The sequence below is a fragment of the Macrotis lagotis genome, chromosome 1, assembly GCF_037893015.1.
Source record: "Macrotis lagotis isolate mMagLag1 chromosome 1, bilby.v1.9.chrom.fasta, whole genome shotgun sequence".
Classification (NCBI taxonomy): Eukaryota; Metazoa; Chordata; class Mammalia; order Peramelemorphia; family Peramelidae; genus Macrotis; species Macrotis lagotis.
In genome coordinates this window covers 156413166-156425074 of record NC_133658.1, presented here as the reverse complement: position 1 = coordinate 156425074, position 11909 = coordinate 156413166, and the positions used below count along the sequence as shown (strand labels likewise).

Below are 11909 nucleotides of genomic sequence, written 5' to 3'. Positions count from 1 at the left end.
ACCCTTAAATAAGCTACTCATTCTATTTGCGAGTGTTCTCATTTCATTTTTTTTAGTCTCTTGTTTCAGTTCTTAATTTCTTTCATTTCTTTCATTCTTATTTCTTCTTAGGATCATTGTCATCAATCCATTCTTTCTTCACAAGATTTTATCCATGAGTATTTAAGTTACTTCCTTTCAATTTTATCTTGGGATTCTTTTAAACTAAAATTTTTCCCATTATAATGGGGATATTTTTTCCTCTTCACATATCTATGGCTTCAGTTCTTGTTTTCAGACATTATGCAAAGGTTAGGTACTGCCCTTCCTATATTATTGTATTCTGGACTAGGCCCAGTCTGGTACAATGTTGAATTGGGAAGATGATATACCAGGGCTAGGACTTCCGTTACATGCTACAATCCTAGCCTGAGATCGGGAGCTGGACACCACTGTTATCAAGTCCTGTTCACTGTTACAGTCCTATAGCTTCTGTTTATCATTAGAGGTCTTCCCAGACTCCTGGTCTAACTACTGTCTCCTATCCAAAAGTCCAGAGCTTCAGCCTCAGGTTTTTGTTCCTTGGAACATCTTCATGGGAAATGGTGCTGGCTTCAGAACTCAAATCTCTGGCAAGCCAACCTTGGCTCCCATGTCCTGAGAAGCCTCAGCCTTCAGTACAGCCCTTAATTTAAGGTCTATCTCCTGGTATCAAACTATATGTTGTACTGTTGAAGAACTCAATGGTATTTTTCTTCAGGCCCACTTCCATGGAAGCTAGTATGGTGAGTTGCACTCAGAAATTACCAAATAGAATCTGCCTTTCTTTAATGGATACCCTGATTAATTAGTCCTTTTGGCTTAGGAGGTAATTAAGTTCAATGCTGCCCTCACCTCCATCCACATTCTCCTACTAGAAGCCAGGCAGAGAATATATCTATACATTCTCTCTATAAAACCCCAAGGTTCCAGTCTCTTTTACTGTAATTTGAGTCCAAGTTCATGAGTGTGAGATTTAAAAGTGAAAAAGAGCAACTAACACAACTCTTAAAAATCAAAAGTGTTTTCTTCAGCATAAACTGAGATAGAGAGCAGAGCTAATAACAAGACTTCTGGTTATGATGGCTCTGTAAAAAGTCCTAGGAAAACACAAATGAGACTTTTTTGAATATCTCTGTAGTGGTCCAAAGAGCCTCTAGCTCCCTTGGGGGCAAACCTCTTTACACTGAAAATTCTCTTCTGATTGTTCTGTAATGTATACTTTTATAATGGGAGTTTGATGTGCACCTGGAATGACAATTATCATGATGTACAAAAGAAGAGCCTTGAGAGACAGACTAGAGTATGTGCAACATTCTATAATTGGTTCTGGTTGATTAACACATATTGAAATGCAGACACTTTGAACCACTACTGATTCATTTGCTTCAGCTCCTATCTCTTTGCCTTAGCATTCATAGGGGAACTTGAAAGAGAACATTGTGAACTAGAAGATCAGAAGGCTTCCTGGTATTCCAGTGTTCCAGAGTTAAAATTCAAGTTTGCAGACTGCATGGCACTGATGCCCTAAGAAGCGGAGGTAATCTTTGGGAGGGGCTTCCTCTTTCCCAGACCTTTGGGTAGCATGATTGAAGGCAAGGAGGAGTTAACAGTCATCTAGGAATATGCCACCACAACCTACTTTATTGGTTTTTGGTAATAGATTGTTTTCCTTATCATATTCATCAGAATAAAGTCCTTTGTACTTGGGTGTGGAAAGTCACTGAGTCAAACTGAAAATTCAGTATTAAACAAGAGAGATAGCAACATTCCCAAGAAGGACAAGAGAAGCAGATCCAGTGTTAGCCAAAGTACCCAAAGAACCTCATTAAGGTTTACAAAAATATCTATTACTAAGCAGTCATGTAACAATGAGCATTATTGATAGCAAAATGATGAAAGTGACTTTCCATGCCAATGACTCTCTGACTCAGGTTGCAATTTTTCAGAGATACTCTAGCCCTATCCTGGGAGCTTGGAAAACTTTTGTCTCCCAGGATGCACAGGAAATCCCAAGATCTACAGGAGTTTTATCATAGTAGGTATTAACCTACCAGTGGCTTCTGGTCCAGTTCCATAATCGGGGGAAGGATTCTGTGATGGAGCAGTCTGTCTTCCTTTCTCAATCCTTTACCTTCCCCAGACTTCTTGTGGGCTTGCTGGAGCTGACTTTTAGTGTTTTTATCTTCATTTTTACTGTCCCATCCTGTACTCCCCTCCTTCCAGCAGAAATCCTATTCTTTCCAGAAAAGAGATAAGGCAGGACCCTGTCAAGCCAGTAGTCTTGGCTGAGGGCTAGGACTTAATATATATCAGTCAAAACTCTTTTTGGTCTCTTCATTGCTCAGCTGACAATATATTTTTAGAGGTTTCAGAGAATCAAGGAGAGGGTTTGAGTCCCAAAACTGGTGAGTGGTTGGTATGGGATAACCTGAAAACTGGAAGAGTGGCAGAATATAGTTCAGAACCTGTTAGGACCGTGGCTAGAGTGTTAAGGAGTCAGTCTCCCAGAATGCTGCTCCTAGGGATGTACTTGAGTCAATTTGACTCAGGAAAACTGATTGCTATAGTTTCGATGTTAACATTTCACCAAGTCTACAAAGAATGATGAAGAAAATGTTAATAATGCAGATTAAACTTGTTTTCTACATAGAGTTTTTTCAGTCAGCCAGTTGTTAAATATTTATCATCATATCCTTGGCTAGACCCGAGGGGTCTAGGATGTAGAAAGAACACTGAACTTGGATTCAAAAGCCTGAGATTTTTCTCAGGTCTGTCACAAATGAGTGGGACAATAGGTATAGTTGGCACTTTAAAGTTAACAAAGCTATTTGAATTTCAGAACAATACTGGGAGGTAGGGCACTACTAGGGCTCATTATTCTTATTTCCCATTTTTCATGTGAGGAAACTAAAGCTCAGTAAGGTTCAGTGGCTTTCTCAGGGCCATACATCTAGGAAGTTGCAGACCTAGATTTCAGATCCACATTTCTTCTGACTCCAAGGTCACTGAGTGCTCTTTCCACTGCTTCAATGGGTAAGTCATCGAACTTGTCTAAACCTGTTTTCTCATCTGTGAAATAAATGCCACTGGGGTAGTTGATGTCTTCCAGCTCTGACAGTCTAAGTTTTGGATTTCCCAACTTTTTTTTCAAGGGTCTATAGGATTAGACAAGCTGGTCATTTAGGCTCCTATTTCCTATATATAAAATGGTGTCAAGCAACCAGTTGAATATCCTTCAATGGGCATGAATATTCACATTTATAAAATGAGACTGACTTAGGAGAGTGTAGTTTTCCTACTTCCCATGGCAATTGCTGACTACATCTGATGCTATGGGATATAGTTACTCAAGAAGAAAGTACCTAAAAGAGTACTACCATACTCTTCAAGTGTCTGAAGGGGACGTACTTAGCATATTCTTTGTCTAGGACAGAGACCCTCCTCAAATTCACCTCCTGGTAAAGATGCCTACTTCTCTAAACAATTAAGAGCTGTGAGAGTGGAAAGGATTGGGTTGGGTTGAATTAAGCTCCTACCACTGGAGGTCTTTAAGTAGGTGCTATGATAACTTGTTGGGATGTTGTTCCTCAACATAAAAGGGTTGAAATAAATACTCTAAGGTCCCTTCCATCTTAAAGGGTCTTGAATCCCCAGCCCCTAACCCAGCTTCTTACCTACCTATTCTTTTTTGTGGGGGGGGGGGTGAGATAGGGAAATAGGGACAATAGAGGTGAGACTAGAAGAGAGTTGATGCTTTTGCCATTTGCTTCTATATATTTTCTTGCTACTTCTTTGGCCCTCAACCAATGGAAATTCACCTTTTTCCTACCATTCTGATAAGTTCCATGAAATAAAAAAAATAACAATAACAATACATAGCACTTTATGGCTAAAAATGCATTATATATATTATTTTATTCATTCCTTATGAAAAACATGTGAGGTAGATAGCATCCCCATTTTACAAATAAAGAAACTGAGGCACAGAGAAATCAAGTGACTTTCCCAGGATCACACACTTGATTTAGTGACAGAGTCAGGATTTCAGTTCAAATCTTCCCCCCCCCCCCCAGTCTCTGTCATCCAGGACACAAAAAAGGAGAAGTCAGCGTGGATAATATCAAAGAGGTCACCCACCAAGTAACCTTATTCAGCATGAAATGGTATGGCCAGTGACAGGGGGAGGGTGTCCTGAAAGATGAGAATGGGGCCAAATTCCAGAGGCGAGATGATCCTGATACTCCTGCATCACCACTGTCTAGACTTTCACTGATGTAGCAGATTATCAGGAGAAATTCTGTGAGGCGATTTATTCTGTATATGAAATTTCTTAATCTCACAGCGACACATGGGGCACGTGGCAGTGTCACTGAAGATCCGATTGGCACAGCAATAACAGAGGATGGTGTGGCCACAAGGAAGAAGCCTGGTGTTCCTGGTGTGGCACCAGCAGACCAAACACTCTTCTTTTGGGAGGCAGAAACTGAAATCTAGAAGACAAGAAAAGTTGGATGAAGGAAAGGATCATGGGGAAAATGAGTCTCCTCCCCTAAAGATCTGTATGTCCTAGGAGCCACCTCTGAGGTTCTACTGTCCATTTCTCTTTCATTCTACCTAGACACCAAGTCACCTTTACTTTCTGCTTCTCCCCAAATTACTAGGCTACTGAGTCATACTATAGAACCCAAGGGGAGGGGAGCAAGGAAGACTAGAGAAAAGAGTGAAGGTGTGTCTGGCAGCAACAAGCATTTATTGTTTACCTTGGGTTAAACTCTGGGAATACAAAAAAGGGCAAAGCCAGTCCCTACCTATAAGGTGCTTCCATTTTAATGGGGAAGACTATAGGGAAACTATACTCAAGGTATATAGAGAGTCAATGGAAAGTAATCCCAGAGAGAAAGCACTAATATATTCAGGGGAACTAGGAAAGGCCTCTTGCAGAAGATGAGATTTAAATTGAAACTTGAAGAAAGTCAGGGAAAGTAGAAAGTGGAGGTAAAGAGGGAGATTATTCCAAGCTTGGGTTTAGCCAGTGAAAAGGCAGCCAGTTTTTAGAGGGATTATCAGTGGTCCTCTTGTAATCTACCTAGCATCCCTTGCTCTTTCTCCAGAACCATCCCACCTTCTCTCCCTGTCATACAAATTTCTGATTTCCTTCACTCCTGTTCTTTAAAATTAAAAGGTAATATGTTACTACCTACTTTCTCCCCCCCAAAAAAACTTTCCATTGTTCCCTGAAGCTTTTAAGGTACGGGTAGCTAGCATTCTAGATTTCACTGTCATATGACAATGCTTGTAAATTAATAGTATTAAAAAGACTAGAACTAGGAAAAGTCTTGAAATTTCCTCAAGGATATTCTTCATCTTCTTCAAGGGCCTCTTCCTCCTCCTCCTCCTTCTTATCTTTCTACTTCTCCTTTTTCTACTTCTTCCCTCTTCTTCTTCTTCTGTCTTCTTCCTTCTTTTTCTTCTTTTTTTCTGCTCCTTTCTTCTTCCTTCTTGTTTCTTTTTCTTTCTTTTTCTTTTTAGGTTTTTGCAAGGCAATGGGGTTGAGTGGCTTGCCCAAGGCCACATGGCTAGGTAATTATTAAGTGTCTGAGGTCGGATTTGAACCCAGGTACTCCTGACTCCAGGGCTGGTGCTCTATCCACTGCACCACCTAGCCACCGCCCCCTTCTTTTTCTTTTTAAGCAATCAGGGTTAAGTGATTTGCCCAGGGTCTCTGAGGCTGAATTTGCTCTTAGGTTCTCTTGACTCCAGTGCTAGTGCTCTATCTACTATACCATCTAACTGACCCTGAACTAGTATCTTCTGTTCAATTCAATAATTCCAGATTACCTATTGATGAATAAGTTATCCCTATAAGGTATCTATCCAGATACATGGCAATCTAGGTAGTCTTCCATTCAGTCTTCTTTCTCTCTCTTTTGTAGATAAATAGCTTAAACTCTTTTGTTTTTCTAGGAAGCATCTCTAGCATTTCTAGGAAGTGCTATAATATCCTAGGGGCTCCCTCAGCTTCCAGAAGGAATCTCTCATTCCACCTATTACAAAGCCTTTTGTACTCCCAGGTTCATCCCACCTTTTTTTTTTCAAATTCCTTAAATTTCAACATAAACTGATCAGCAATGGAGGAAAGAGTTAAGGCAATAAAAGGTACCAGGAAGTGTTCTCTAAATCCCAAATCCAGATCTTCCAAGCCCAATTAGATTTGACTTTTAAGAGCTCTTTGGTGACTCTGAAGAAAGTAGTTTGAGAAGAATGATTAGATTGGAAATCTGACTGCAAAGCGTTTAAAATTAGAAGAGAACAAATGTACATGTACAACATTTACCAGATTCTTTGCCACCAGACTCCCCCTTCACCATGGGGAGAGGGGAGGGAAAGGAAGGTGGTAGAAAAATGTGGAACTCATAAATTTTCAAATGGATGAATATTGAAAAACTACCATAAAATGTAACTGGAAGAATAAAATAAAACTTCAATTAAAAATAAAATAAAATAAAATGCTTCATAATTTTAAAAAAATTAGGTGAGAAGAGAAGAAATTAAAGCCACCAATTATAGATGACTTTTTCAAGGTTAGTCAAGAAAAGAAGAAGAGATATAGAATGATAACTAGATGGGATGATTGAATTAAAATGCTTTTGTTTTTATGGATGAGGAGACGTGGACATGTTTGTAGGCAGCAGGGAAGGTACCTGTAGAGAGGATGAGTTTGAAGACTATTGCGAGAGTGGGGATAACAAAAGGGGCAAATTGCTACAGCTGGCAAAGATGGAGGGGATCAAGGATGACTGTGAAAAAGTTTTCCTTAGCAGGAAGAAGGAGTTTCCTCTTTATGAGAAAAGAAGGTAAAGGAGGAGGGAGCAGGTGAAGCTATCTTAGAAATATAAGATGAAGAAAAGGAGAAGAGGAAATTCTCATTGCTACATTTTGTACCAAAATAGTCTTTAAAAAGGCAACTTGGTATGATGGACAGATCACAGGAAAATCCCAAGACTTGTTTTTTTGAGTCTGAGTTCTATAGCTTGTTAGTTGGGTGATTGTAGGCAAGTCATTTAACCTTACTCAGCCTTGGTTTCCTCATCTTTAAAAGAGATTTATCCCTAAAAGAGGGATAAAAGTATCTACCATCTAGGACCTGAGAGACCATCTCATCCAAACCTACCATTTTACAGAGAGGAAACTTAGAACCAGAAGTGAAGTGATTTGCCCAAGTTCACAAAGGTAATTAATGGTGAAGCTGGAATTTGGAACAAGGTCCCCTGACTCACAGATTCAATAGTCCTTCACTGGTCTCTGCTTTGTAAATTATAAAATGCAAAATAACTGTAACCAGTTGGTTGGAGTGTTTTTACAAAAACCCATGGAGGGATGGAGGAGAAGAAATTCACAGTCTTCATCACATGCTGATCTTTGTAGTTAGGGGCAAGTGACCTCAAAATCACACCAAGAACAGGCTAAGATAGATCCCACATATTCCAACTCCCAAGCCTTTAGCCTTCTATTCTTTACTCATGGAGGTAAATCCTTCTCCTCCCTTTCCTCCCTCCTGCCCCATCCACTCCACCCACAAGATGGAAAGTGAGAACTCTAAGGACTTCCCCTTAATTGTGGAGCGGTATTTACCATAAGGTTCATCCATGGATATCTCTGTCAGAAGTCCAAGACTGAAAGGGTTACCCCCAGGAGCTAAGAAAAAAGAAACATGGTTAAAAGTTAGGCAGTTAAAACAACTGTTCAGCTTTAGAATCTCTCTCCACTTTCTGCCTTGGGAGGAGGTATAGGGAGCATCCTGTCTTTCACTTTTCTTTTAGGGAATCAGGTATTTGGCCCATGTCCCCCCTGCAACAGAAACCTCAGCACATAGGAAATAGCATTAATCTCCAGATTTCAAATTGTCCTAGTCAGCCTTTTTTCTTAACTACTACATTCAGTTTTCTATTTAAATTTTATTTACTTTGTGGGGCAGTTGCGGTAAGGGACTTGCCTAAGGTTAGTAAAGATCAAGTATCTGAGGCTAAATTTGAATTTAGATCTCTCTGACTCCTGGACTGGCTCTCTATCTACTTCACCATCTAGCTGTCCCCCCCCAAATTTATTTTTAATAATATCTTATTCCCCACCCCAATTACATATAGAAATAATTTTTAACATCTGTTGCTTTTTTTTTAACTTTTGGGTTCCACATTTTATCTCTCCCCATCCCTCCCCCTTCCCTGAGCCAGAAAGCAATCTGATAAAGGTTATACTTGCCCAATATTTGATCTTAAGAACTCTTCCTTCTACATAGAAAGATGCCACAAGCAAAGAGAAACCATCCCACTCAATAGATCCTAGAACTGCCTACTACTGCCTACTAACCTAGAAGGGATTTTATTAGGGTTCAGTCTTCTTCTCTGGGCTCCCCCCCCAACTTAGAGGCCTCAGCTGGGGGGTGGCATAAGGAGAGACTGGTAACTAGAATCGCTATCATTTGCATGGTGCTTTAAGATTTACTTTAAAATGCCATCTCTTTGGTCCTTAGCACAACCCTGGGAGGTTGTTGTTGTCATGCTCTGGCTGGCCTCCTGGCCTGGAATGCTCTCCTTCCACCAACTCTGAACCTCCTTGGCTTCCTTGAAATCCCAACTAAAATCCCAACTCTTAAGGGAAGCTTTCCCCAACCCCTCTTTACTTGAGTGCTTTCCTGTGTCTATTATTTCCTATTTATCCTGTGCGATTCAATTTGAATAAATCTGCTTGCATGTTGTCACTACCATTAGATTGTAAGCGACTTAAGGGCAGAGATTGTCTTTTGACTCTTTTTTGTATTCCCCTGTGTTAAGCACACTGCCTACTACTTAGAAGTAGCTTAATTAATGTTTGTTAAATTGAATTAAAATTGAAATTGAAATATTTTACAACTGAGGAGATAGGAGAGGTTGACTTGTCCAAGGTCACATGACTATATGTCTGCGCTAGGATTTGAACTCAGGTACCTTTAAGTCCAGTAGCCTAACTTCTGTGCCATCTAGCTGTCACTATGCTGAATAAGTGAACAACCTTGAAAAATGAAAACTTGCACCCAATCCAACAGGAGCCCACTCCCTTCCCTCTCCCCTCCATCCTCCCCACTATTCAAGAATTCATGGACTCACCAAGCAGCTCCACAGCTTTTGTAGTTCCGTAGACATCTATCACTGCCCAAACAGGAAAGTCCATAGTCACTCCGTCACATATCAGAAACTTTTTTTCCTCATTGGTCTTCAAGAAGACTTCTCCTGAGTTGTTTACCCAGAAGTGGACAAAATCTCCAGTCTTAATGAACCGATCAGGCACGACAGCTGCCCAAGTGGGAGACTGGTGTATTAGATCAGGACAGATGAAAGGGGGCAGGCTACAAGGGTTGACATTTGAGGGATTCAGGCATGTGAACCCTACTCGAAGCCCCCCAATCCATCTATCCTCTGTCTTCAGGATCCTGAGGGTTATTATTTCATAAGGTTTTACTGGTCGGTTGGTAAAGACAATGCCATCAAGAAAGGTAGACATCCTCTCTGCCTTGGAATAGCAGTCACTCAGCAGGATTTGCTTGCCCTTGGCTTCCGAATGGAAACAGAGTGGCTCCAAAGTCATCTTCGATTTAGGGTATTCTGAAAAAAAATTCACGATTGGTGTTAGGACCAAAAAAAAAAGCCTTTATTCCAAAAGAGAATCAATTTTACCATTCTTTTCCCTTAAATTTTCAGGGCAGTTTTCATCATCTTCAAGCTATTAAAATCAAGTCAATAGAGTATACTCTACCTAAAGATGACTGTCTGGACATCTCTTTTCACCAAGACATCTGCTTTTTCACCACCAGGAGGCCACCAAGGGGTGACCCAGTGGACAGAGCACTGACTTTGGAGTCAGGAAGGCCTGAGTTCGAATGTGACCTCAGATACTTGACACTAATTATGTGACCTTGAGCAAGTCACTTAATCCTGATTGTCTCATATCCTGGGCCATCTCCAATTGTCCTGATTCATATCAGACCACTGGATGCAGATGACTTTGGAGGAGAAAGTGAGACTGGTAACTCAGCACAGCCCCCCCCCCCCTCAAATCCAATTCATGTGCATGTCATGACATCACCTCCCTGGTGTCATTGTCTTCTTTGAGAAGAAAGGACAAGGCTCTGTCTTGTACATCCTTGTAAGACCTCATCCTTTCCTGGGCAAGGCATGTGTTAAGGCAAGATGCTCAATAAATTTCTGGTAAATGAATGAATGAATGCTTTTGGGGGAGTGGGAGTAGAGGGAGAGAGATTTTGATTCACTTAGGAGAATCAAAACTAGTTCCCAGAAAGACAGCATGTAGTTGAAAGACCATAAGGCTGAGAATTGGGAAACCTGAGTTCTTATCCTTGCTGAGTTACCAACTAATTAGCTTTGTGACCTTGACTCAGCTCTACCTCACTGGGCTTGAGTGTTCTTCCACGAACAAAGAAGCATTTAGACTAGATGACCTCTCAAGCAGAGATATAACTAGTAATTTTGGTGCCAGGGTAACCACTGCTAGGGCAAACAATAAGAACTAGAGCCAACAACACAAAATGTGCCTTTTTAATTATCTTTGTAATTCATGAGGTAAAAATAATACAGGAAATTAAGATATTCAATTAAATAGGCTGAAGAGTTAGTTACTCCTAGGACTTAGGGGATGGACTCATCATGTGCTAGTCCAATCCATAAGATCTGGGGAGAAGTCTGTGAAGGTTGCTTCCGTTTTGTTTGTAGGGGATGACAGGAGTAAGGGGGGAGCTGAATTGGAGCTCATTTCTCCAGGAAAAGAGAGAGGAAGAGGGAAGGCATGGCCAGGATTACCAATGTGCTCTTAGCATAAAAGGAAAGATAAGCAAATAGGTTGCTTCTCAATAATTGCTTAGAACTCAAAATTCTACAAAATTGAATTATCAAAATTTAAATAAAAAAATCTCACAGTTTTAGAACTTGCTGTCTGGCGAAGTCTTATCTGGTAAAAGAGTTACTTGGTGTATTATGTCTTGAGGGTCTAAACAATGCTTCACATTCCCCCTGGTTATCTTGCTACCCACCTTTTTATGTTCTTTCCTCTTCCATCAGTCTCAACTGAAAGATTTCAAGCTCTGGAACCATAATCAAATCAATACTGCCATTGCTCCTGGATAATGCCTATCAACTCCCTTGTAGCTCTACTCATCACTCCTGTGATTTACCAGATCAAAATACTTCTGGATCACATTTCCCTAGGTGTGTTTTCCACCCTTTTTAGAAGGCAGGGTGTTTCTCAATTTAGTATTTCTATTCCCTGGGGCAGCTAGATGATGCAGTGGATAGAGGAACCTGGCCTTGGAATCAGGAGGACAGGAATTTGAATTCAGCCTCTGGTACTAGCTGTGTGACCTTGGATGAGTCACTTTACCCTGATTGCCTCACATCCAAGGCCAACTCCAGTCATCATGATTCTTATCTGGTCACTGGACCCATATGGCTCTGGAGAAGAGAGTAAGGTTAGTGACTTAGCACAGTCCCCCTCACTCAAATCCAATTCATGTGCTTGTCATGGCATCACCTCCCTGATCTTGTGGTCTTCTTGGAGAATGAAGGATAAACATTATTATTATTATTTATTATTATTATTATTATTTCTATTCCCCATACTAAGCACAATGCTAAGCAAACAGAGGTGTTTGATCAATGCTTTATTCTGTTTTTATTCATTCCTTTATTTATATCTCCTCTTCTCCACCCCTAGGATAGAATCCAAGTTCCTATTCCCATCATTTCCTTCTGGACATGTATGAAATTTTTGTGCTCTCTAATACAGCATTGCTCTAACCTTTTTATCAATTCTAACATTCTATGTTTCTATAATTTGTTTTG

General features: G+C 40.4%; 1 protein-coding gene across 2 annotated transcripts in view; it reads right to left on the bottom strand.

Annotated features, from left to right (window-relative positions):
• Positions 1-3914: 3914 nt before the first annotated feature.
• Positions 3915-11909, bottom strand: part of NEURL3 (neuralized E3 ubiquitin protein ligase 3) — a 33758-nt gene continuing 25763 nt past the window's right edge. For both annotated transcript variants that reach the window (XM_074209221.1, XM_074209220.1), the window contains exons 2-4: positions 9165-9659; positions 7654-7716; positions 3915-4511 (exon numbers count right to left, since the gene is read on the bottom strand). In XM_074209221.1, the coding sequence (XP_074065322.1) occupies positions 4288-4511; positions 7654-7716; positions 9165-9642 (765 nt within the window). In that variant the 5' untranslated portion in view covers positions 9643-9659 and the 3' untranslated portion in view covers positions 3915-4287. The remainder of the gene's footprint in view (positions 4512-7653; positions 7717-9164; positions 9660-11909) is intronic.